General features: G+C 37.5%; 1 protein-coding gene across 1 annotated transcript in view; it reads left to right on the top strand.

Annotated features, from left to right (window-relative positions):
- The window catches only part of MYO16 (myosin XVI), a gene marked incomplete at both ends in the record, with an annotated part of 287,015 nt that overhangs the window by 44,170 nt on the left and 216,320 nt on the right, over positions 1-26,525 (top strand). Inside the window, 2 exon segments of the mRNA XM_082277664.1 lie at positions 2,906-2,976; positions 6,515-6,658. Coding sequence (XP_082133790.1) covers positions 2,906-2,976; positions 6,515-6,658 — 215 coding nt within the window.

The raw sequence follows: 26,525 nt of genomic DNA, 5'->3' as shown, positions 1-26,525 counted from the left end.
AGCTGCAAAATGGATCTGGAAAGGAAATACTTTTCTTTGCATACCTTCTCTGTGAGAACAAAGCCTTGGGGGGTTGATGGGAGGAAAAGATCCAATAAATTGCCCGTATTTTTTATACCTGAGTAGCCAGAGTTTCTTTCTGTCTCTTGGTTTCTATTTTAGGCTCCAGATGAAATTCTTGTGGAATACTGTTAGAAATGTAATTTCCCAACCCACTGACCTTCTTATGTGTCCTGATTCTGCCGAGAAAGGTCGTCCTCCAGTGTCTTTGCTTAGAAGGACCTATCCAAAAGCTGCTTTTGTGATCCCAAAGCTCTTAATGATTGAGACCCAATGACCCAACAAGAAACTCTGCATTTTATTTTTGTTGGTGTTCTCTTTATGCCATCAGAGTCAGTTCCCGCATGCAGAGATAGCCAGATGTAAAGGGTGTGTAAGTCCCTTTGTGAATGGGGGAAGGGAACAGCCTCCTTTGGGAAACTCCTTGCCTGTCTTATCCCACCTTGTAGAAACACAGACTGAGGATGCTGTGTCATTATCAGTCCTAGTCAATGTAAGACTTCTGCCACCAACCCACCATGTGCTTACCCTGCCGCCACATGATGTGTGCATATTTTTTTTTTTCCTCTGGAAAACAGAATGGAGGAAAGGGAACACTTTGGAGTGTTAATTTCTTCAGGTGAAATCCTGATGGGATTGGGAGAATGAAATTATTTTCAGAGCCTTAAGAAATCTTCTGTGATATGGAAATATTTCCTGCCCTACTAAAGAAATGGCATAACATAGGAATATTGGAAGTATTAACTCTTGAGTTAAGGATGTAGTTGCATGCCTGTTTAAGGAAGGAGGATTTATGATAAATCTTTCCTCACTTTAAACCTGAGGTAGAAAGAGCACCTCCATATGTGGTAAGAAATTTAGGTATTAAAAAAAGGAAGAAACTTAGTTCTGAACCTCTATTTTTAATGGTCTCTCTCTGGATGAGGACAAGTGTGTGTTCAGTATGAGATTTGTGGATCTGAGAGAGCGTAAAAGGAATGGTTTGCTTTTTCTTGTTCATCCATTTCTCCCAAAGTTGTGAAATTTTGTAAATACTTCTGTACCTTCCCACTCTGGTTCTATGCTGTTCATCTTGCTTAGCAGATGTTGTACAGTTTCTTTTATTCTATGTTACCTAATGTTCCAATTCTACTTTTGGTGGATGTGCTGGGGACAACAGGGACTTCTAATAGTAACTTTTAAAGTGGCATTTGCCAGAATATATAAGTCTTTTACGGTTATGTAAATTAAATGAGGCAAAAACCTTCAGTGAGGACAAATAGGTAACAGGGAGCTATTCATAAAGTAAGAATTTATAAGGTAGTTTTGATTGATCTTTGATTTTCAAAGTTTAAAAAAGAGCAAAAGATTAAATGGATTTGCCTAACTATTGTAAATATTTGTCCATTATACCAGTGTGTTTTTGCTATATGATGTGTTTAGTAATGATGATACCAAGTGTTTCACTCTAATTCTACAGGCTTGCAACTATTTAACCAAATATTCTTTCTTAGGAGAAATTTTTCAAGGGCACCTGGTCAAAAATAATTCAGCACATTCAGAAAACATCACTTCCATAAATCGACAATATTTGAAAAGAAAACTGACCCCTTTCAAGTAGTTTAAGTGGGTGTCTGAATGCTGTGAGAAGTTTATATGTACAATGAAAATGGAGTTGCAATATATTCCTTGAGAAAAAAAAACACATACAGAGAATGTATAGATAGGAAAGAGGTGGTGTTCGTGAGTCTTTTGACAGATTCACAGAAGAGCCTTGAGACCATCTCTGTAGTCTCTGGCCATCCTGTAGGATAGACATCTCAGTGGAACCCATTTCTGGGGTATTCACAACTTAACATTTCTTTGCAGTTTTTTGCACAAGTCCATTCAGGATCTTAACTAGGAATTAAGCTCAAGATTTCCAGATGATGGAGACAGAAACCACCTGTGCTCCTACTCAGGCAACATTACTGGCAGGTATTCTCCTGGAGAGAGGCCTTTTAAAAGGGTTCCTCATGCCACTTTAATGAAGACAGGGTTGCAATGCTGGTGTGGAGTCCCCTGGTACTGTCAGGCATTGCTACAGTGCAGTTCTGTTCAAGGAATGAACACTGTTTCCCTGAGTTAGTCAGTGCTTTGATTCAGAGTGAAAAGGTTATAAAGTCAATAAAGACCATGGGGGAAAAGTGCTGAGTTTGCACACTTGAGTGAGCACCAGTGTGAAGGGTTGTGGTTTTGCTTGCACTCATAAGCCTGTTTTCATTTCAAGGGGGTTTGATACATGTAACTGGGAGTGGAGTTTGGCTCCAAATATCGTTTTAAAGATTAAGCTGCATCAGTGATCTGCCAATGCACTAGAAAGGTTAAATTGAGTGCAGATCATTTAGCTTTGGCATGATGATTAATTTCAAGATATATCAGTTACGAATACTAGTTTCAAGTATTTACTGAAAAATCCAATAATTGCATGGGAGCTTTGCAAAGTAAAATAACACCAGTTAACTGTGATTTTGCTCCCAACTGATCCGCTGATTGTGACCTTGACACGGCTCTTTGCTCCAGCTCTCCCCTCTGCTCTCCTATGTACAAAACTGACATGATCACCTATACACTTGAGAAGTCCTTGATACTGTTCATATTTACTGTTCATTACCAAAGGTCTTGCTTTACAGGCTTAGCTGTTAAAGCAGGTGAGATGGCAAATGCTGACATGATAGTTTTGCACTGTTATATAAGAGGTTTGCATATATTATTAAATCCCCTAATGAAGATGATGAAGAATCAGCCTATTAACAGTTCAGAATTAGGTATACTGCTGGTATATTAGATATATTAACTCTTGTTCCTCTTTTCTTTGATATTTCAGTGCTACGGCTGTTGAAGGATGGTGCTGACCCTCATATGCTTCTTTCCTCAGGAGGCTCCTTGCTCCATCTGGTAAGAGGGATTGAAGATTAGTGTTAGTGACTGTGGATAAATATGGTGGGATAGTGAGTAGCAGATTTGGCATATTAATGAAAAACAAAGGCTTAGCAATATTTTTTTTAACTACACTGAGCTCTGCTATGGCTATGATTGCATCCAGCAATGCTTTTTAAATAAATGGTCATTTTCAAATTGCTTACAAAAGAATCGATCGTGTCATAGAAGTGGTAGCTAACAAAGGAGAATGAAATGTTTTATTTATAAATTATCTGTGCAGTAAGAAAGAACAAAGGAAATATTGCTTGATTCCAAGTACAAAATTATATGGTTCAGAGATTCACCATTCCTATATGAAAAACCCCCATGATTTAGCATATTTCCTTTTGTTTTTGTGCATATTTTTTTGCACCAGTTTCCTACATGTGGATAGTTAACACATTATTTGCTTTTAGTTTATCATTATTTGCATAAAAATTCTGATTAAGTAACAAGAAGATAAAATAAAAACAATTTGTTTATAATAACCAAAATAAAAACAAGAGGTAAGGGCATGTGGAGGAAAGACTGACAGGCAGACAGAAAATACCATAGGAGTAGAATTTCGACATTGCTGAAACGAGTAGCAAAATTCATAATTAATTCCTACATCTTATGATCCTTTTCTTTGGTCTGTGATGCTTCAGTTGCAGACAGGCTCTCTGTTCAATGTGAAACTATTTTAAGACTTGGTTGCACACTGTGGCTAAAAGAAATGCAACGGAGCAAAGTAACAAAAAGTCTGCTGGCAGAGTGTTTCCTTTTAGAACACTTGGATTGAGTTTCTCATAGTGTGTATACAAAATAGAGCAATTTATTGATGAAAAAGAGCCCCTGTAATATTACTGGACTCCAGCACACCTGTGACCATGTTCTTGCAAGATACAGCATTTCAGTTATGGAATCAATCTGTGTTTTCCATCTTCCATGGCCATGCTATTTACCAAGGACTTTAGGAAATAGAGGCCAAGGTAAGGGGAGAGTGCAGTACTGATTTGGAAGAGAGAAATTTTAATTCTCTTTTCTCTCCTCCAACTATTTGTCTGTTATAAAGGTGCTCAATCACTCTTTAAAAATGCAGTCCAAATGAGATGTTACTTTGGCATTCCCAAAACAAAGGCATCCCAAATCTTACCCCCTACCAAAAGCCCTAGAAGGCAATCTTTATGTTTAGTGTGGATGATTTGACATAAGTGTAAGGCATGTTCAAATAAAAGAAAGAAAAATTATTCTTCAGGGATTTTATGTTGCTTTGTCTAGTTTAGCTGATGCACACTTTTTAACTGCAGATAAAATCTGCAGCTGAACTGTGTCATTTTAGGTTTCTTGATCTGCATCACGCCCCAATTCACTGTCACAATCAGTATCTCTCAACTGGTGCCTGCTGCTTCACAGGCACCCATACTCTTCCAAAGGAAGGAAAGATTTCTGCAGTAAGAAATTTGCAATAGAGAGCTATGTGTAACCTACTGCCTCAGTTTAGTCAGAGTTATGTGTAAGTACTCATCATTCATTTACAGGAAAATGCTCATCCTACTGGAGATAGAGGCAAACCTGAATTCAATGAAATTGGGATTTGACCTTGATTTGGGAGCAGTACAGAGAGGAGAGAAGAATCATGATACAGGGAAACAGATAAGCCAAGTTTATTTTCCAGCAAGAGTTGAAACTAGTGATTTGGCATGCACCTGTGTTATATTCTTAATTGTTAGTTTTACCACTGTGAAACTGCTTTGTCAGAAGGGGGGTTTAGATTAATTCTTTCCAGCTGTAAGCGAAATGTTTTTATGCCAGAATGAATGGGAAATCTATTTATCTTGACGTTTTTCTTAGAATCTGATTCATTATATAATTCCTTCTTCCTTTTCCATATCAGTTAACGTCCAAAATGTGATATAATTCTTAAAAAAAATCAAATGTGACACTTGATAAAGATTCTGCTTTTATCCCTGTAAACAGTATCCCAATATAGTGGAATCTAGGGAAGCTATGGGAACTTCAAAGGATTCACTGAATTCTCTTTAGGTTTCATGGGAGGAAAAGTACAATAAAAAGCGAGTACTTGCCTGAGCTGCCCATTCAGCGGGAAGCCCATGGTGCCGTATAAATTCACACAGGCAGTCACCCACCCCTGCCCTTACAACAAAGTATGTGTGTAACAGTTTTATTCTGGAACTTTTACTGAGCTTGTCCAGTTGTTTCACAAAATCCATTGAGCAGGAATCAAGGAGCAGCAACATATCTAAGCTGCAACTAATCACAAAAGGCTCTATGTCTATTATTAATACAAAAAATGGCTCAGTGATACCTGTCATCTGTAGATTTTTTTTTTTTTTACTTAACAATGCCTTGAAATTGTAGTTAATGTTAGATTATGCTGATCTGTAATATAAAGTGCCTTACCTCTGATTTGTTAAAATTTCAACATAGAACAGCTCAATTTAAGTTGTACTGATACAATGAATGATACTGATGCAACAAAACAAAACTATATCTAGAGCTGCCTGATAAGTTAAAGGAAATACATCAGAACTTAATTTCTGTTCTATAATTTAATGGTCAGTATATCTGGAAATCATTTAGGGCAGAACTTCTTTTATCCTGATGGAATTAACATGCATCTTCTGGGTTATGTCTGTTTATGAATGCAGGGGAACATGCAGCTACTGCATTCAGCTGAAGATCTCAGCTATATCTTGACTTCACAGACAAATCCAGTTACACACTTTCCTTTCTTCCTCACTTCCTTTAGTGTCCTGGCTTCCATGCCAGATTAAAATAAGTCTCTAAAGAGTTACTGAGATTGTATGTAAGTCTTGAGTAAGGATCTTAACTGAGGTGCCCTGATTGTCTTTTAAGGTATTATCCATAACCTATGCATAAAAAGTCACAAATGTGACAGAGGAGCAAGGTCGAAACAATGTCTAGGCCATTTTTTTCTTTTCTACTAAAATTTGTGAGCATGACCAAGGTGTAGAAACGTGCACACATACAGATGTGCATCCCTCCACCCCACAAAAACACCCTTAGTGTGAGCAGTATTTATCTGGCAGAGAGGCTTGAACAGGAATCAGTATAGTTAGTGGGTTGGAAATAGAAGTGGGGTATGAAGAGGGGTGTATTATTGCCATGAACTTCGCAGAAGGCAGAAATTCATGTATGTGTGGACATATGTATGTGTGGGTGTACATATATTTAGATGCCTCTACTCATGATGTGATCATCATGCACTGATGCCTGTGCACTAATTTGGAATGACAATATAGAACAGAAAAAAGCCCTGTCCTTACTGTAGATTCAGCAGATTTCATACAGGAAATAAGGGAGTCTGTGAACCATGCACATGGAACTGGTAATCTCCACACAATTATTTCTATAGATTTCTCAGCTGTTGTTCCCTACAAACACAGCAGCTTAACTACAGTGCGTCATCCTCCCAGTTTAAATCGTATGTAATAAATCTAGTTGTACACTGAGGAAAACACCATCCCTAATCTGCTCTTTTTTCTTCTAGTGTGCTCGCTATGATAATGCATTTGCTGCAGAAATTCTAATTGACAGAGGAGTAAATGTAAATCATCAAGATGAGGATTTTTGGACGTCAATGCATGTAGCCTGTGCCTGTGATAATCCTGATATCATCCTGCTACTGCTATTAGTAAGTAAAGCAATCCAATGCATTGTGTGATTGAAAAGGAGACAGAATGTAGCACCCTCAGGTCTGAAACTGCTGTATGAATGCAACATATTGCTATTAATCATATCAGTGAAAGCATATATCGTGTTTGGTTTTTTCTTGACGTTGCTTTGGTGCTCAGGATTTTAGAAGGCATTTTTAGGACTTCAATGAGAATAAATTGCAAACATCAATGTCAAGTATCTCCTATTTCTTCTGTGTGGTCAGGAGCTTATATCGCTGATAAGCACTCAGTACCAAATGGGATATTCAGACAATTTCTTTCCTTTTGTCCTTGTCACTTTCTGTTAACAGCTGAGTTCTCAGACAATCTTATAAAAACCTTCCTCTGAAAAGGAAATATTGGCTCACTTATACTCGGTATTCATAAAAAAATGCTTGTGGACATGGTCAAAATAAGACAAATTTAATATTGATATAAACAACTTCGACTTTCTAGTGCTGAGTTTGTCCAATATATAATAGATATGGAATTCAGCCTCTGTAGAGAAGAGTAGTGTGCCCAGATGGCCAAGAAGGCCAGTGGCATCCTGGCCTGTGTCAGCAATAGTGTGGCCAGCAGGACCAGGGCAGTGATTGTCACCCTGTGCTCAGCACTGGTGAGGCCGCACCTCAAATTCTGTGTTTAGGTTAGGGCCCCTCACTACAAGAAAGCTATTGAGGATCTGGAGCAAGTCCAGGGAAAGGCAGCAGAGCTGAGGAAGGATCTGGACCACAAGTCCTATGAAAAGCAGCTGAAGGAGCTGGGATTGTTTAGGACAGAGAAGAAAAGGCTCAGAGAAAACCTGAAAGGAGGTTGTAGCAAGGCAGGGGTTGGCCCCTCCTGCCAGATAGCAAGCAAGAGGACAAGAGGAAATGGCTTCAAGTCAAACCAGGGGATGTTTAGATGTGATATTAGGGAAAGCTTTCTGTGCTGAAAGAGTAGTCAGCATTGGAATAGGCGGTCCATAGAAATGGCAGAGTCAACATCCCTGGAAGTATTTAAAAGGTGTGTAGATGTGACAGATAGGGCCATGGTTTAGTGGTGGACTTGGCAATGCTGAGTTAATGGTTGGACTTGATGATCTTAAATGTCCTTTCCAACCTAAATGATTCTCTGGTTCTGTTTTGTGCTTCCATTCCTAGGAGCACGAATGTCTAGTTTTATGCAAAGATATTAATGCAGCTGTTTCTCTCAGTCCACGTAATATTGCTCTTTAAAACTAGTGCAGAAACAGTTCACAGTCTGACTTAAAATTTTTTAATATTTTTGTATCATTTTTAATTTTTCATGTTTTAAATAGGTCATTCCAAGGTCAGCATTTCTTATCATACTTATAATTGTATTTCAATGTTACAAGTAAAGGGAAGGGAGAAATACTTTTAGACTGTATCCTTGATAATACCTTCCATGAAATCTCTGTGGGAGATTATTTAGTCCATTCCATCTGCTCAGACAAGAGTTTGCCCAGGACCAAATCTTCAAGGACAGAAACTCCAGACTCACGGGGCAACCTGTACAGTTAAAAAAACCAAAAGACAAAACCAAAACAACAAATAAAACCAGACACCTGATTTTAAACATTGTCATTACTCTTTGCAAGCAAAGGATAAAATTTCCAGTAATGTTTTATCTCTTGTATTACCTTGATCTGTCCAATGTAGATCCCTCTGAAGCCTGTGTATCCTTTCTATATATAAATGAACAGTTCATTTATACAAACTCCTGTACTATGGGAAACTCTTGTAATAGGGGGAATTTTCAGAAGTTCTGAATGCAGTGCTGTTGTTGTCATTAATATGAGTAATTGAGGTTATAGAGGACACTCATAAAATTTTCGTCTTGTTTTTGCAAGAAGCTCGATCTTATTAAACCTGAAGTATTTCTATACAGGGTTATATCAAAAATAATTTTCCATTGCCCATCATTTGAGTGTTATTTGATTTGGTCCCTGTTCCGGTTTGGCCAAATTTAGAAATATATCCTCTGAGAGAAGGCACAACCACCCCCCCTCCCCCCACCAGGTTCGGGGGAAAAAAAATTTTCCTCGAAGGAAAGTGAAAGAGACAAAAACTGTTTATTTAACAAACACACAGGAAAAGGATATAATGCTAAATAATAAAATCTTCTGCTGTGAAGAAAAAACCTGGGAAAGTGTCAGAGTCCTCCCTTTGGTCTCCTTGGAGCTGGGGCTTGGCCCAGGGCCAGGCCCTCTGTGCTCGGTGGAAAGTCCTCCTGATGTGCTCTGATATTAAAGCAATCCACGGAAAAAGGGAAAAATTCGAAATTCCAGGGAAGGAAAAAAAAGTTCAACTCTCAGTCTCTGGAGAAGAAGAAAAAAAACTGAAAAAAACTGGCTGAAAGCTGGCTGGGAAAAAAAAGTCACTATCTCTGTGTGACCTTGAACAAGCTGCAAACTGCTTTGAAAAAGTTTTGCTCAGTTTTCCCTTCCCCCTCTCAGGCTCAGTTTAAAGGCATGGAAAGGCACAAGAATTAATTTCTGGGCATAGGGCAGCGATATGGGATACACACCATAAAGTCACCCCAAGACAGTCCCTGTTGGTTACAAGTTGCCTTCATGTGAAGGTTCTAAGTACTCTCTGATAATTTGGTGTGAATAGGTTATCTAATATAATAAAATTTCAATAAGCAGAGGTACACCCATATGTATTTTTGCAGATAAAGTTTGAATTGTCCATATTATTTGCAATAACTTCTGATAAATTTGCCCACAATTTAGGTGGTCAGCACATTTAAAGGCAGAATTTCCTTGACTGGATAAATAATAACTTTATACTCTCCCTTCTAGAGTCAAAATAAAGATTTTTAAATTTTTAGATTTTTAAAGAGATGGCAGAGAAAGGGAAATATTCTTAGGTAAGCAGTAGTTTTTGAACCATGATATTAATGCTATCTTTAATAATATTTGACAAAGTAAAGATGAAAATTGAGGTTGGAGAGACTTATTTTTCACAATTCTGAATTGCCTTTGCATGAGCAATTCACATTAGAAATTACTTTGCCTTCAGGTTAGTGTTTTATGGACCATATCTAATGTGCAGCATGAGCCTCTATAATGCCAGTATGAACTACAGTCAGCTTCTATTATGCCACCAATTTTCATTGGAAGAAAAAATAACACTTCTTGTAACCTCAGGAATTACTTTAAAATAAATATTTCTTCTGGACTGACTTTATAGGCCAGACAATACAATATTTTCTGTTTTAAATATGTCACCTAAAAGGTAACAGCATGGTCCTTTAGTTGTTCAATTCTGATTTCTGGAAAACTGTCACAGAAGCCAGTGGAGATTTCCTCAGTGAGGACTTCAAAACATTTCCTGACGGAGGAAAAAAAACCAATATATATATATATATGGTATGTGCAGATCTCAGAAGGCTATCAATGAAGATTTACTTAAACATGCCCAGTTTCTGACTTTACCCCGCTTTTGGTGGTCTTCATTTTTCTCTGTCTGAGACAAGATAGTGACTTGTCATTCATCATCTTAGGTGTGGTAACTCACAATTTCTTTGCTCTGGTGGATAGCAATGACAAAATCAAAGCTCGTTCACTGCAAACTAGGAGGAGCCATAGCTGTTTGTAATGTGGTAATCTGCTGTCGTGCCCTGTTAGAAGGCTATTGGGGTTGTGAGCACTGTTTTTGGAATAGATGCAGAATGAAATGCTTGAAGCTATTTCTTTCCATAATTTCCAACACTTTACCCTAGGTGGTATAGCTTTCCAGGGACATATTTTTGTCTTCTCAGTTTGTAGCTGTCATCAAGGGGCGGGGGAGCCCTGAACTGAACAGCCAGGAGATCCATCCTGTGTCTGCTAAACAGTCAGTGAGTGAGGAACTTACCCTGGGGCGGCACGTGAGGAGCTGCAGAGATCAGAAGTGATCCTTAGGGTCTGGCTGCTGTGCATGCCAATGAGGTAGGAAAGATCACGTTCATCAGTCACTTCTTGACCACATCAGCCTTGCCTATTCTCCCTGTGGCATAGGGAGTTGCTTTTCATGGATTTTGTATGAAGAAAACTCCTGTAGCGGGTTGAAGAGAATGCTGAAGTGCCTTTCATTTAAGAACAAATGTGTGTAGGCTTGTGTACATTTGTGCCCACATGAAATCTCTTAAGAGAGTATCAACAGCAACCAGATTTATTGGAAGTATCTTCTCTGTCATTCCTCACTTTGGAAGGCTCAGGACTGGATGCTCTGTCAGCAGTTTCATCCGGTTGGGTGTGGTCTTTTTGCATCGTTTTGGGTGCATTGCAACATTTTATTTTATATTAATTTCCTGCACTTGTTCTATATTGAATTGAAACACTAGCCAAGATTTGTAGCTTGGTAGCCAGTGTTCTTTGTCCGATGCTACCAGAGTTATAGAATGTCTGTGCACCAGTATTTAGATGCTGCTTCCTCTTTGTTAGCTGTAGGAGGTGTTTAGTCCTCTCAGTATCCCTTGAAATGGCTGCAGCTTTAAACCTGTACCCATCACCTGCAGTCTAATTGTTCCTCCACAAAAGACAATTTTTAGCTTCAGATACTTTTAATTGATACATAAGAGTGGGTAACCTTCACTTGACCTGCGCACTGTTCAAACTATCTTCTTGTCATGACAGCTCAGCCCCACACTGTCTCTTGTTCACTCCACCCAGGTCAGGATGGGGGAAAGAATCGGAAGCGTGAAAGTGAGAAAACCTGTGGGCTGAGAGAAAGACAGTTTAATAGGTTAAGCACAAACTGCACACGTAAGCAAAGCAAAAGAAAAAATAATTCACCACATCCTATCAGCAGGCAGGTGTTCAGCCATCTCCAGGGAAGCTGGGCTCCATCACACGTGATGGTGTCTTAGGAAGACAAATGCCATCACTCTGAACATCCTCCTCCTTTCTCCTTCTTTTCCCAGCTTTATATGTTGATCATGAGGCCATATGGTGTGGGATATCACTCTGAACAGTTGGGGCCAGCTGTCCCTTCTGTGTCCCCTCCCAGCTCCTTTGCACCTCCAGCCTGCATTGGTGGGGTGAGGTGAGGAACAGAAGAGGCCTTGGCTCTGTGTAAGTGCTGCTCAGCAATAGCTAAAACATCCCTGTGTTATCAACACCCTCTCCAACACAGCCCCACATTGGCTACTGTGAAGAAAATTACTCAATCCGAGCCAGAACTGGCACACATGGGGTAAACATTGATACTGTTGCAATATTCTGTATTAAATTGGCTACTAAGGCAGTAGGGTATATCGATAAAAATACCACTTTGTAGAACGTTGCATTTTCTTTTAATTTTTGATCACTCTGCATTATTTATTATCATGAATTCTGTGTTTTAGAGGATCAGCACTGGATCATTAAAAAGGCAAAGGGAGCCAAGCAGTTGAGCCACCCCACCTCCTCCTCAGTTCATCCACTCCAAAAGCATTGGAAAATTAAATTGTAAAAATATGACTGGTCAAATTCTGATTCAAGTCTCTGCAATTCCATGATATATTTATCTGGATCCTGACCCATTCTTTTCTCTCAATTTTTGAAACATGATGCTTAGCTATTTATTAAAGGGTTCACAGTCCTATTGAGCTCCCATGTTTAGTTCTTTTTCTCAAGATAACCATGGCTGTGCTGCTAACCACAGGTTTCTTTATGACTTGCTGCTTACGGCACTTTAATTTCAGAGCATAGCACAGGTAATCATCATGGAGCTGTACAGTTTGGCTCATACATTACAAGTTGATAACTATGATTTTTCTTTATTAATGTATCTTTCTTTTTGGTTTGGGGGGTGTTTTGTTTCCCTCCTCCCCACTCCCAAAGAATCATGAAATCTGATGTTCACTGACCTAAGGCTGAGAGCAACAGAGAAAAAGAAAGTTGATGAGAATATGTTTTTATGGTGTACTTCTCTTTATTTTATTATTGTAAGGAGGTACCTTTTAGTGGGCAACATGAATGTTACATTTTCACTATCTTCAGTGTTAGATGAGACTAGGAAGATGGAGATTGTACAGCAGTTGCACAGTAGAGATTTATTCTTTATTTATTCTTTCATAGATCTGAAAGCATTACTGTGATAAACATGGCAGTTAATTAACTAGAAAAGCAGAGATCAGTACTACGTCCTCAGAAAATTTTTAATACATTCTTTTTATTGACCTTACTAGGAAAAGTAAGTGTACCGTCTGTCTGCTAACTAATTAAGTATGTTTTATCGTGTACTTTTTGGAACATAGAATTGAAGCACAAAATGCAAATCTGGCGTAGAAAGCTAAAAGTACAAATTAAAAAAAAAAAAAAAATTGAAGCTGCATATTTTTTCTCTCCCCTATTTAAGAACTTAGGAAAATCTGTGCATAGCAGTGTGCAAAAGGGGGTTACCATAGAATCATTCATTAGATATACAGCAACAATAGATGAGCAATGTCAGGTATATAATGCCATCCACTGCATGGGTAATCCACTTTTGATTTTGGCATAAAATCCCCTTTCCAAAAGCGGATGTATTTTTACTGGAAAAAATATACAGGAACAGACTTCCTGGTGGGAGTAGAAAAGAAGTCTTTATGGGGCTGTAACTCTCTTCTGCTCCCCCACACAGTTGATAATGGCACGTATCCAAAGTCATGTAATCAGACAGAAGTTAGATAGTTATTTTGCCCTTGTTCTTTGCAACTGCATTCAGACTGTGTTAACAAGCGGAGAGGAATGATCCAAATACCATTATCTTTAGAATGTAAAGAAAGATCTATTTCATAGTTCCAGAAACAATTACTTCCTCAGAGGAAGCAATTCTGCCCTCCCACTCAATCTTGCTCAGTATGACTTCCTCCTTTGGGTCCATATGAGAGGAAGCAGGGAAGGGGAAAGAATGAAGAGCAGTTAGAGGTCGTGAGGAGACAGTGGTTAACGTTTTATAGTATAAATGATATGTGGCCTGGAAGAAAAATGATTCTTCTGTCTTTCTAGAGTAGTAGTAAGAAACTGTAAATAGCAGGTTTTTTCTGTGAAAGGTGTGGGTATCTATTTGAATTCACTCGCAGTTTGCAGAGGCTGGTGGATCTGTGAGAAGTGTAGGAGGGAACTTTCAGAGTGTGTACTACTGGCTTACAGCCTTTCATCATTGCTGGCTGGGATAACACAGAACTAACCTAGATGAAGGCCACTAATTAACTAATTTAGGTGATGCCTTTTAATGAGTTGCTGAACACCAGATGGCAACACTCGAGGGAAACTGTAGAAATATTAGTCTTTCTCCATAAAGACTGGGGAAAAGGGATGAAGCTAGCTGGTGATGCAGCACTGAAGGTAGTCCAAGGAGAGATAAGAACAGGAACCTAAGTGGATACAGCAAAATGGTCAAAGCATTTGACTTTGAGAACTATCATGAAGGTAATGAGATAGCCTAGAAAAGAAATGAGGATAATATAAAGAGAAAAGAAATAGCATTGAACTTCAGTTGACAGGAGAAATAACCAGTGAAATAGAATCTGTACTTCACAGTACAAGGAATGCTAAATCATGGGATAAATCAAAGCCTTTTTACATGGGAAGTAGCCGCAGAAACTAAGACTGAAGAGTCTGTAAATACTTATTTGATGTCTAGAAGTCACTCTCACACACACACACACTTTCCCTCTCTGCCTCCTTTCATCCCTCCCCCTGGCTTCCTCCCTTCCTATGTCCAGGTAGAAAACGTTTGGGGTTGGGGATGAGACTTAGGACATAGACCATGGCTGTTAAGCAGCAGATCTGTATACTTTGGAGTTCTTAGCATCAGAGCATTTCCAGAAAATAAAAACTCGTGGAGGTAAAAGAGAGTTAGACCAGTTGGAAAAATACCACCCACAATTTTGGCTGGAGGAGGTCAGGAAAAGTATGCTGAGAGATGGACAACATGCCCAAAAATGGGGAATTTTTTGGATCAGCTTCACACTAATTCTCTTTTTCCCCAGAGAAAGAGGATCAAGGAATGACAAGATAATAAAAATCAACATCTGGCTTTGATCTTCAGTAAACATCGTTTTGTGCTATGAAGAAGATGGTCTGGGGATGTTCCACCACTGGGGGATATTTGTAGAAGGTGAAATTCATTCATTATGCCAAGCGGCCTCTGCTTGAATCACTGACATAATTATTCTGTGAGTTGCTCATGGAGTAGCTAGGGAATTGAGGAAAACTTAGTTAAATTGCAGAAGGGAAAAGCTGCTTGTTAGTGAAGAACTTGGTAACATGACAACAGCCTAGCTATTAAGACAGAAATGGGCCCAAGGGTTGCTGAGGTTTCATTAGAATGGGTCCTATGATGTTATTTTATTTAGAGTTTTCGGTCTTAACCTTGAGAGGAAAAATAGGAGTATGATAATGAAATGTGTTGAAGACAATGCTGCAGTAGCTTATCTATTGGGGTGAGGGTTACAATATCATGCAGAAATAATAGGGTATTTTTGAAGACTTAATAAAAATGGCTTTACATTTAAGTGTACAAAGTACAAGGTCATACTCTGAGCAACAGACATTTCTGTGATATGCTCAGGAACCACCAGCTGGAAATAAGAGAAAAGATCTCAGACCTTTAGTGAATTTTAAGACAATTGTATGCTGCAAACCTGTAACTTCAGGTGGGGAAAACAGATTCTTGGATTTGTTGGAATGAAGATGCTTCCAAGTGAAAGGGAAGAGTGTTGTTGCCTCTGTCCAAGGAATGACAGCCTGCAGTTAGCTATCTACAGCCATGTTCAAGAATGGTAAATTGTACCAAGAAATCTTGCAAGGATAAGCGTGGGAGTAAAAAGCTTATCTTAAGAGAAGTGAGTAAAAATAATTTGTTATACTTAAAAAAATCAAAACAGGGAGGTTGTAAAAATTTCTCTAAATATATCAGAATAGAGGAAGAGGTAAAAAAAGTTTTTAAAGCCTGAAGTTACTGCTAGCATGAAAGCAAATGATTGCAAAAGTGTCCAACAATAAACTTAAGACAGAAATTAAACTAAGCTTTCTTAATGTTAAGAGATATGTTGGAAAGCAGCATTCCATGCAGGAGTAATAGGGATTAAAAAAACCCCAAACCCAAACCCTAACTGGCTTTAAAATTGATCTTAAATTTCTGAATGAGGTTATGTGTTATGTGTTACGTGCATTACCAAAGTTATGCTTCAGGAGACCCATTCTAGTGGTATATTTCCACGTGACAGCTGTTCAGAGGGCGGTGTGGATATAATTATTCTGATTGTGTTCTTAAGACAATAAAGTAACATAGAGAGGATATTAAAAACATAACATTGTGAACAATAGCAAGTAAAGTTATGTGGTAGATAGTTGATGCCAGTCAGACTAAGCTAAATTTCTATAGCCCAAAAATAGACAGGAGAAAAGTTCATGGAAGAATGCTGTTCAGAATGAGAAGTTAAGTACTGGGCAAACATACTGTTTTTCAAGCATTTTAAATATTTCTATTTGTTTGTTTTTAGTACTGTTTCCAGATATTTGAAAGCAAAATACATAATGGACTAGTATGAAATCAAAGGAAAAAAAAAACAACCCAGCTTTTCTTTCTCAAGGAAAAAAACCCCAAGGCCCCAAAGCTAGGTGTTTAGTCTCTGGAAGTTGAGAATGTCATTTAGATCTGTAATTAATTGTGTGCCTCAGAAGTATTTGTTAGAGAAACTGCAGACTGGTTCATAAACCTGAATATTACCTCAATAAGGTATGAGAAGGCCAACATATGAGAAATATGCCAGTTGAAGGAGCTTGATTAATCAGGGAAATAATTATAGAATGGAAATAGAAGTGCTAAAAAACAATCATTTGGTGACATTTGCTTGAAATTATTTAGTAGTTCCTGTTGAGTTGTACATTCTTACTGTCTGTCAGGTTTTGTCAGGAGCTATACAAATATAAGAAGTATTTGGAAATGTGAAAATCTGAATATGCGAAGTCTAGTGCTGTGGTCTTCCGAGTGAATGCATGCCCCAAGAGGTGCACAAGGTGATTAATTGGGATTATTAGAACTTCTGTAGTTATTTATTTTTATCTAAAAAATATAAGGAAGAAGTTAAGCTTTACTAATAGCTAAAGCCACCCTTACTCCACCCATAGGTCAGAGGGAACTGTGTTATGAACAGTAGGCAAGGTGTCCAGAGGGAAGGGGTGCTCCACATTGAAGAGGGGCTGGCAGTACTGCTCTCACTCATTCATCCTCTTGCAGTGCATTGTGATGAGTTGCAGTTTGTGAATGCGTGGTTGTGTGGATTTATGTATTTTGTTACTTAGTTTTAACTAAACTAACCCTCACTAAATGGGCAAGTGGCTTAAAAGATTCCCTCTGCATTTTTCTTTTATGAAAAACAAAAGGTGCCTGGTTTGGTGACCTTTCCCGTGATGAAAAGTTGTGGAGAGTGGTATGCTATCTAGCAGATATTTTTTGTAAAAATAAGCACACTTAATCAGTCCTTTCAAAGCAAAGGTGATGGTTTAACAATGAATAGGAAAGTAACTGCTTTTCAAAAGAAGCATGATGTGGGGAGAGCATTTTGAAAAGAGGTGTTTTGAAACTTCTCCATTGTTATATGAATTTGTTGCTGAAAATTATGAGTTTCACCTATAAAAGCTCTTGTATTTGTAGATAAAAAAAACCCTTGGAAACAGAATTTCCTAGCATTTTTTAAAAATTTCTGGAGTTTCAGTGGGTTCTGAACCATTTTATGTTAAACATTAAAATGCATCACCTTCTCATTAGTTGACAAGACCAAGTGGCTGACATCAGGGAAGATGGAAATTTCCTAGCTAAATTTCAATAAAAACATCTGTTTAATTGTTATATGGGATAGGAAAGTCAGTATAATTTAGTAATCATGACAAGCAATGGACTTCTTCTGTTTGGATCTATATATCTTTGTGAGCTACGTTTTCCAGCTGTGATGGATTTTGGCAGCAAGTATTGAAGTACACTGAACTTAGAACCAGACCTTGAATCACCATATCATTAGGATTTAAGCCAATTTTTTAAAAAAGATGAGGTATTAAACCCAATTTTTCTCATTAAAAATAATTGTGAGGCACCCCATATGTTGTTGCTGTTGTTATTATTATTATTATTACTACCGCAGAGTAAAAAGGTTTTTTACCATTAATTAAGTAAAAATTATTTTATTACAATATTTAATAAATTAGTTATTTTCATAAGAGCTGTCCCCGATGCTAAAAAAAGCCCCAAACCACTCAAACCAGCAGCCTACCCTCTCAGTCTTATATGGCTTTTTGTGTGTTTTCATTTCAGAAATACTGGAATGAAATATCACTGTGGCATAGTTTGTAATGCATAATTTAGAAGGGCTTGGGAGCATGAACCTGTGAAAAAAGAGCCATCAAATGAATCTCCATGAATTCTTGAATTTCTGAGTGAGCTCGTAGGGGAAAATGCAGCACTGATACAATTTATCAAAAGTTCAAGGACAGCTTATCTTGATATGCCACCATAAAGATTGATGTGTAAAGTCGTTGGAAAGAAAACTGCTGCAGGAAAAACTGGCTTAGGTATTGAAAGCAGATGGTTTAGGCAAATTGTAACAGTGCAGGTTTAGTGCAGGTAATAAATGAGGTGACATGAAGGTCATTAAAAGACTCACATTTGCTCATGTGTTTGAAGACTTTTCAGTTAGAATAGGAAAGGTGAAGGAAAAGCATTGACCTTCCAAATCTAGAATAATTGGTATAGACTATGAGTGGAAAAAGTAGGTAATTCAGTTCAGTGTAGAACGGTATAAAATAATGAAACTGGGTTGGATAGTGAAGTGTAGGAGTTAAAGCCATGAAAAGAAAAATAATGGAAAGTTGGATGTACTTTATTTTTTCTGTTTTGATAATAAGCTTGAGCAAGATGTGGTTGCTGTCTGCAAGGATGAAAGGCTAAAAGGATGATGGAAAATGTATAAAAGCTGGCTTATGAAAGCACAGGAGAAAACTAGCCTTTGTATTACTTCTGAATAACAGCTGCATCTTCAGCTATTTGAAATCAAAGTTTATCAAATCAGACTTGCCTTAATTTCAAATTACTCCTATTAGAAACTATGATATATTGTGAATTTTTAAAACACAGTAAATAATATTTTTCCAATTGTTAAAAAATGGAAAGTATTCGTTGAATTAAAGTGAATACTTCAAGATTACTGACTTGCATTTATTGGCAAGAAGGATGTTCCTTAAAATTAAGACAGTACTGGAAGGTGGAAAAATTCATTTTCTGAAATGAAGACCAGAGAATGGTAGGAGAATGATTATGGACAATTGTTTCTTGGCAAGATGATAGGCAGTTGATAGATTAATACCTATTACTTCATCATTGACTGCTAAGATTACACGTTATGAAGATGAGGAAAAAATTTGTCTGATAAAACACGTAAATAAATCCTTGATGGGTGACATAGCATTATGTCTTTGAAGTGTTTATTTCAACTTTGTGTAAAATTTCGTCACTTTTCCAATATATGCATTAATCCACAGAGACCAATTATTGCAAATAAACCTGGAGTTTTATGTTTGGTTAATATATAAATGTCAGCTGTGGTTATACTTGTACTGCTAGGATTTATAAGCATGGTTTTCTTGCCATAGAGTCAATGTCAAAATTTGCAATGGAGTGTATATTTCCCCCACAGTTTTATTAGGGACTCATTTGTTGCAGTCCCACACAGCAAGTTACTGCTTTCTATGACTGAAAGACTTTTGTGTCTACTGCACTTTGTTCATTACCCAGGCACAGGAAAGTGATGAACTGCTTTTCTGGTGAGTTCTCTAACTATACACTGATGCTCTGAGAAGCCAGTTTTGTGTTAAGGTGACTGGCATACTAAACTTCCTAAATAGATTTCGTATTTCACACGATGATTTGTTTCTAGAAGATCTAGAGTTAATTACTAACCAGCAAGACAGAATCACCCTGAGTGCAGATTAAGCTACTGTACAGTCCCTTCCCTGTACACTTGGGAACATGTTGATGTTATCAATCAACATAATGAATCTGTCTCACAACAAAAATGTAAATTAACTGAGTTAAAATAGCAGTTTTGTACTCTTACTTCCTTGCATGATACATTTATCTTTGCAGAAGCTATATGCTGTACACAGCTATCATTTATTGCATACTGTTTATTTTCTTGCTTTTTACAGCAGAGACATGTAATACAGATTTTCTTTATTTGTACTGTGTGTATATACATTAACATAGACTCTGACTTTTTTCTCTGCATTAATAAAATGGTAATATCTGATGTCATGCCTGAAGTAATATTATTTACTTATGTGTGCCATTTGAAGTGCGTTTAATTTGCACACACACACGTGTACATATGTGTGTGTGTTTGTGTCAGTAATCTCAAAATGGGTTGGAGAATGAGAATCGAAACATTCAGCATCTGTATTTCCCAAGTTACATAACTACAGACATGGATATGAGGGTGTGCATAGAAAGGAAGAGAAGATGGCTTCCCAAACCATGGGATAGAAGACTATCCTGTTAAACAGGACCTTGAGTTTTGCCCCAAGACTTTCTACCATTTTTGTGATTTACACTGAACTTGTAAACTACAAGCTCTTCAAAAAACAAGTTTCAATCTTAACTGAGCCATCAAAATTAATTTCCTTTCTTTGCAGCCATGTGGTTCTTTTGTTTTTTCTGCCCTCATCTGTGGTAGGTCAGGGGTGGAAACCCTTTTAAGTGAAGCTACTAAGCAGAACTTTCTCCAGCAGTTTTTTTTGGAGTGTGTGTATATATATATATATGTGTGTGTGTGTGTGACCACTTTCCCATATAAATGCATGTATATATATACAAACACATAGAACTTTGTAAGGAAACATATTAGGAAAACTTTAACCTCGATGTCTTCTATTTTATTTGTACTTGTCAGTACAGTAGTGGATCATCAGAGGATGCTTCCTATCTCCATTTTGCCTACAATAAAGCTAGGCCTTACTAACTGTCCAATTTTGAACTCAAGTGACAGTTCTTGCTAACCCCAGGGAGTGATCTTTTTAATTCCTAAAGCATGAGGTTTGTTTGACCGTATGTAATTACAAGCTTGGTCAATGGTTATAAAGTAATTGTTAACTCTAACTGTGGTGTCAGATTAAAAGACTTTTTGACAGGCGGTTCCAAAGGCTCACTCCCTGCTGTATGAAGGAGAATTTATTTCCATTTTTTCTAAAAATAAAAGGCAATAATTTCAAAAAGTGACCTTTTGTTGCAGTATTATAAGACAGGGACTGATCATTTTTCTCTATGCCTGTTAAAATTTTTGATGATTACAATTAAAATAAAATTAGAAGAAAGTGTGCTTCTATGCTGTTATCAGAGGCATTCAGTGCTCAAATAATTTCATTTTTTTCCATAAGCTCTGCTACTGATGGGAAGTTTGCAAATCCCATGTGCAGAAACAGATGGGGAAATTTTAGTCTTTAGTCATCAATGCTCTTTGAAGTTTCCTTTCTAATTCCCTTTTCTTGCCAAATAATTTGAGAGCTGGCAATATCAAGTCAAATACCACTCCTTCAGTACTTCAACTACCCTTTTGGTTGACCTCATTCTGATCTTTTGGATTTTTGCTGCAGTGTCTTCGTAATAGAACAGAATGAGAATGCTATTCTAGGCAAAGAGAACTTTTCTTTGTGATATATAATGAGTCGATTTTTCTGTAATTTCTTCAATTCTTTAGTCTACCTTCACTTTCAATAAAAATATGACATTTCAGTGAGAAAATAAATTCTGAAATGTCTTCTCTTTTTTTCCCATGCTTTCAGATAAAATGGTTTGAATAAAAGAGTTAAAAAATATGTCAACTTATTTTTGTGATATTCAAACAGGTACATCCAATTCATGTAATTATTCCAAATAAATTTTTTTTTTTTTGCATACTAAGCTAAAAGGAGGAGTGTCTTCATGCTCTTAGAGCCTTTCTGATGCCAATCTTTTTGCCTCTTTTTGGAGGAGCCCTCACTGAAACCGTGCAAGAGGTGCCTCCATAAAGTAGGAAAGTAAGAAAGAAACACAGTTATTTTCTTTTCTTTTTGTGCTTGGCTTTGGAGATGAAAATAAGAGACATATAATTCTTCATTAGCTGCTCTTTAATGTAATACTTTTTTTTTAATGTAAGGAAAAATTTTGGTGGGTAGAGTATTGAAATATTGATATTATATTAAGATAAGTGCATATCCTGAGAGTAAGATTGGTTCCTGTAATTTCTGATTGAGTAAAGCTTATGTGCAGAGACTGGAGAATTGGATGTTTAAACTTGTAGCTATGTGGGAGCCCTAGAACTGAACTTGAACATGTTCTGCCTGTGGCGTGTCCCACCAGACACTATAGATTCTCTTGCCCCACACTGTGGCTAAACTAAAATGTCTCATGCCTGAATGCACATCTAGCCAATAAAAGCAAGAGAAAAAATATTAAGTCCTGTTTCCTCACAGATGTAGGACCAGCAGTGATTACATATGAAGACACACTGAGCCTGAAGCAACTAGTGTTCAAACTGTATGGCAAAATTTGGTCATGCATTTGAGCTAGAGATTTTCATTATGTTAAGAATGATCAGTTGAAGTCATTGAAAAACTTCAGAATGAAGTATGGAAGTTAAGAAACAGAAATGGATATAACAAAAATAATTCCGTTCTTCCAATTTCTAGTCAAACTAGATGGATGATTCTCATCATTTCCAGATATTTGTGTGGGAGAAGAGAGAAAATAAGAATAATTCCTTGAGGCAAAGCTAAGTCAAGGAAACCAGACTATATTTAACTTAGAAATTAAGACCTTAAATTTCGAGAAACATTGGTGGTGTGTGCTAGGATTCAGAATATGAAGAACCACCATGAAAGACAACTTGCTGTCTGATTAAGATCCAAGTACAAATCTATATGCATTTAGAATTAATAGAATGTTCCCCAATCCTCATGAATGCTGTAGTTCTAGGGCATGGAAATAGTGGTAACTGGAGAAATGTACATTACTTTCTATTTGATCACTTCTGGATAAGTAGATTTTACCTTTTAATTTCCTAACTGCATACGTTGTATTTTACTTTGAAAGATGCTGTTGAAAACATGCTACGCTTCTGCTATGCTTCTGCAGTGTTATCAGAAGCGTTCAGTACTGGAACAGAGTGGGATTTTCTTTGCCTTTTCCATGCCTTCCAGCTGATGGGTGGAATTTAAGTCCCCATGGTGCACAAACAGATGGGAAAATGTTGGTCTTTAGTTTTCAGTCATCAGTGCTAATTCTTTTATCTTCTGAATGCATTAGTCAAACAGACTATGCCTGTTAAGCAATCTGTAATATGTGCCATGACAGCCATTTTTTTTTTTTTTTAACTCTACTGAAAATCTTTTCTGTGAACTGACATTGCCTACATTCTATTAGTTTAAGGAGGAAAATGCTTTATTCATGAACTAAATGATTGCCTAAAAGATTGTGGAACTTTGATGATTTTTGAGTATTATTCTTATTATTTTTGTGAAGTAATTCAACAACCAAGAATTGTATTTTGAAATACAATTGGGGATTTTTGTAGGCATTGGTGATCTTATATATATGCAACTATACAGTGTTTTCTTATGAATAGATACTGTATTGGTACATGCTTTTATCCTTTCTTACCCAGCATGCCACAGAGATACATGCCTGGGATTTTTGGAACACTGTGATGTTCTTTGTCACAGGCACTCACCCCTAAATCCTCATTTCTAGGCTATAACAAGAAAGCAAGTCTGTTTTGATGAGAGATTAGGTTGCATATTCAGATTTTGGTGCCCATTTTTGCAACACGGAACCCAGAAGTGCCATGAAATAAAGAACTTGTATCCACAGAGCAGCTGAAATACTTTACTTACACAAGGATGGGTGAATGTCAAACAACATTTGTATGATCATTCCTTGACTGGTTTAACATGTACCTATGATGGAAATAAGTGAGTACTAGCAGCATAACATAAATTTATATATCAATACAAATGCATCTATTTTAGCAATTATGTCAGGGTATTGGCATAAAATTTTCAGCACTGTATTATCTCCTGATTTTGTGAAAGTGTTTTTGGGGAGATATGTGTTCTATCCTCTTCAGTTTATTTTATATGCCTGGAGGGCACTTAAAAGGCTCTGAATTCAGCTTTGATTCTGTAGGCTGTGTCATCACAGACATAAGGGATTGAGCTTTGTGTTTGTGTTTTTATGATGTGGGTAGGATCAGGCATGCCGAAAATTAATTCAAACCTTTATTATATCACAAGTTAATCTTATCCAGATGGCAGACAGTTCCTACTCCATGTGAAAGAATAGTTTTGGTAATGTGACAGGCATGGATTTATAGACAGCAATTCTTACAGTGTTGAAAGTCCTGGAACAGAACAAATATTGCAGACAGATGATCATCAGTATCTTTCCTGTGTGAGAGGTGGAAACTCCTGCTGCAGGTAACCATTGATTCAAGGCTATGGAAGGAGTCCTATAAATGGTGCGCTGGGCTAGCCCAGTTTGCAGAACTGTGCTCTCTGCAAGTTCAGGTAAAAGGAAGTGAGAAATTTTTCTAATTTTATTAAGGGAGAACTGGTTTTCATGAATACACCTTAACATGATGCCCTGCTGTGAAGGAAATCAGCTGAGCTGTATGATTTGTTCCCTGAATTTTCTCTATAGCTGCACAAGCCCATACAAGGCACGCATGAAACATTTGTTAGTGTACCTAAGAGTTGTTACTTTGATTTGTGATCCACAGATTTTAGTTCTGAATTTGTATGTATAGGTATGGAGTTTGGGTCCTTGTTGAGATTATTTTGCTAAGAGATTCTCTGGAAACGAAGGAAGAAAATAATTTCAATTTGGAAACTCAAGGCCCCTGTTTGCATTTCTTCAATGTTTTTAATAGTTCAGGTTTCAATAAATAAGAATTTATTGATAAAAACCTTTTATTTTGGAAAATTATACCTGCCATTATGGTGGAGGGATGGTGGTGTTTTGATGTGGAATTTAACTAACTGCAAGTAACTTAACCACCTGAGAAAAGCTATAATTTATAATTTGTAAAACGTAGTACTTTGAAGCTCAAGTCATCAGCCTGGAGTTATTGAAATTCCCATTTAATAAAGTATCAGGTGTGTCCCCCTCAGACTGCAGTGATGGAAATTGCCCTATGAAGGACAAAGAAAGGGATTTTAAAGGCTTGTTTTTGTACAGATGAAATTCCCACTCACTTGCTTTTCTTCAAGATGTAAGAAAGGAAGGTGGCTGCTAGGGTTAGCTGCGTAGCAGATATCCCTACTTGGGGAATGATTTTCTATCAGACCCACTCTTGTCTTCCACAAAGGGAGTATGTTGTCTTTTTTCTTTTCTTTCCATTTGGCAAGCTACATTAAGGGTCAATAAAGCCAAAACTGAAGCTAGAACAGCTTTGAGGTGACTCTACTCTTTGCCGTAGACAGTACTGAACTTACATATCTTTGTAGATAGCCTATGAACATTTGTGATCCCTATTCTTTCTCTGCCAAGCCCAGGGGGAGGAATAGTAAAAGTAAATATTTAGAAATATGTATCCTTCATGGTAGACTTCTAGTCCTGAGTCAGCCTTTTTCATGGGTTTCTTTTGACGTTTTGTTCTTGAACAGGAATCTTTTCTTTACTCTGGAGTGTATAGAAATTGGTTCTCTATCTTCCAAATATCTTAAGAATCTGTGGTGTCATGGGGAAGGGGCTTTCTTAAAGGTTTATGTGGAAAAAAGTTAAAATGAAAGTATTAAGACTGCATTCAGTATTCTGAGAGACAATATTTAGATTTAGTAAAATAGCTTCTAGATGGTTCTAGGCTCATAAAGAGAACATAAAAGAGGTTACCCAGCTTGTATCTGTCAGTTTTCTTCTTACTAAGCAGGCAAAACTCAATTATGATGGTGGCAGGTAGGGGAACTGTCAGTGGAGGATCTATAATTGTAATCACTAAAAACTTTTTTTCCCCAGCTCTTCTGGTAGCTGTATTGTTATTTCTGTGAAATAATTTTCTGCCTACAAAAATCTGTTGTTGAAATGAGTTGGAAGGAAGACAGGCTTTTGAACTGAGAGCAGCTGCTCAATCTCACTTAATGTTTTATTTCGTTGTCTGTGGTTTGCTAATGTGGTGAAGTCTTCAACTTTTTTTTTTTTTTTAGCTTTGCCTTGAGAACTGTTCCTCATCTGTTCAGCATCGTGAATTTGTGTAAAGTGGTATCCAGTGCTAATGACCTAAACCACAACACTGTGCAGTGCAACTTTATTCCTTTTGCTTTGTTAATGAATGAGATTCAAACAAATCTAATAGGAGCCACAATGAGGAGCCAGCTGGATTTGTGGGATTTGGTATCTTGAATGAAAATTTATGTAAGCTTGTCTTGGGGTGACTTTATGATGTGTATCCCATATCACTGCCCTCTGCCCAGAAATTAATTCTTGTGCCTTTCTATGCCTTTAAACTGAACCTGAGAGGGGGAAGGAAGAACTGAGCAAAACTTTTTCAAAGCAGTTTGCAGCTTGTTCAAGGTCACACAGAGATAGAGATTTTTTTTTTTTTCAGCTGCAGCAGGAGAGCGAGAGTGGAGGGAAGCACCTGGCTCGGTACTTTCCAGTCAGCTTTTGGCCAATTGTTCAGCTGCTTTTTCTCCAGAGAGAGACTGAGAGTTGAACTTTTTTTTTCCTTTTCTGGACTTTCAAATTTTCTCCCTTTTCTACTGGACTGCTTTCAACCTCAGAGCACATCAGGAGGACTTTCCACTGGGCACAGAGGGCCTGGCCCTGGGCCAAGCCCCAGCTCCAAGGAGACCAAAGGGAGGACTCT

Source organism: Coloeus monedula, assembly GCF_965178545.1.
Source record: "Coloeus monedula genome assembly, chromosome: 3".
Classification (NCBI taxonomy): Eukaryota; Metazoa; Chordata; class Aves; order Passeriformes; family Corvidae; genus Coloeus; species Coloeus monedula.
The sequence above is the reverse complement of the archived record's forward strand: the minus strand, read 5'-3'. Positions and strand labels throughout refer to the sequence as shown.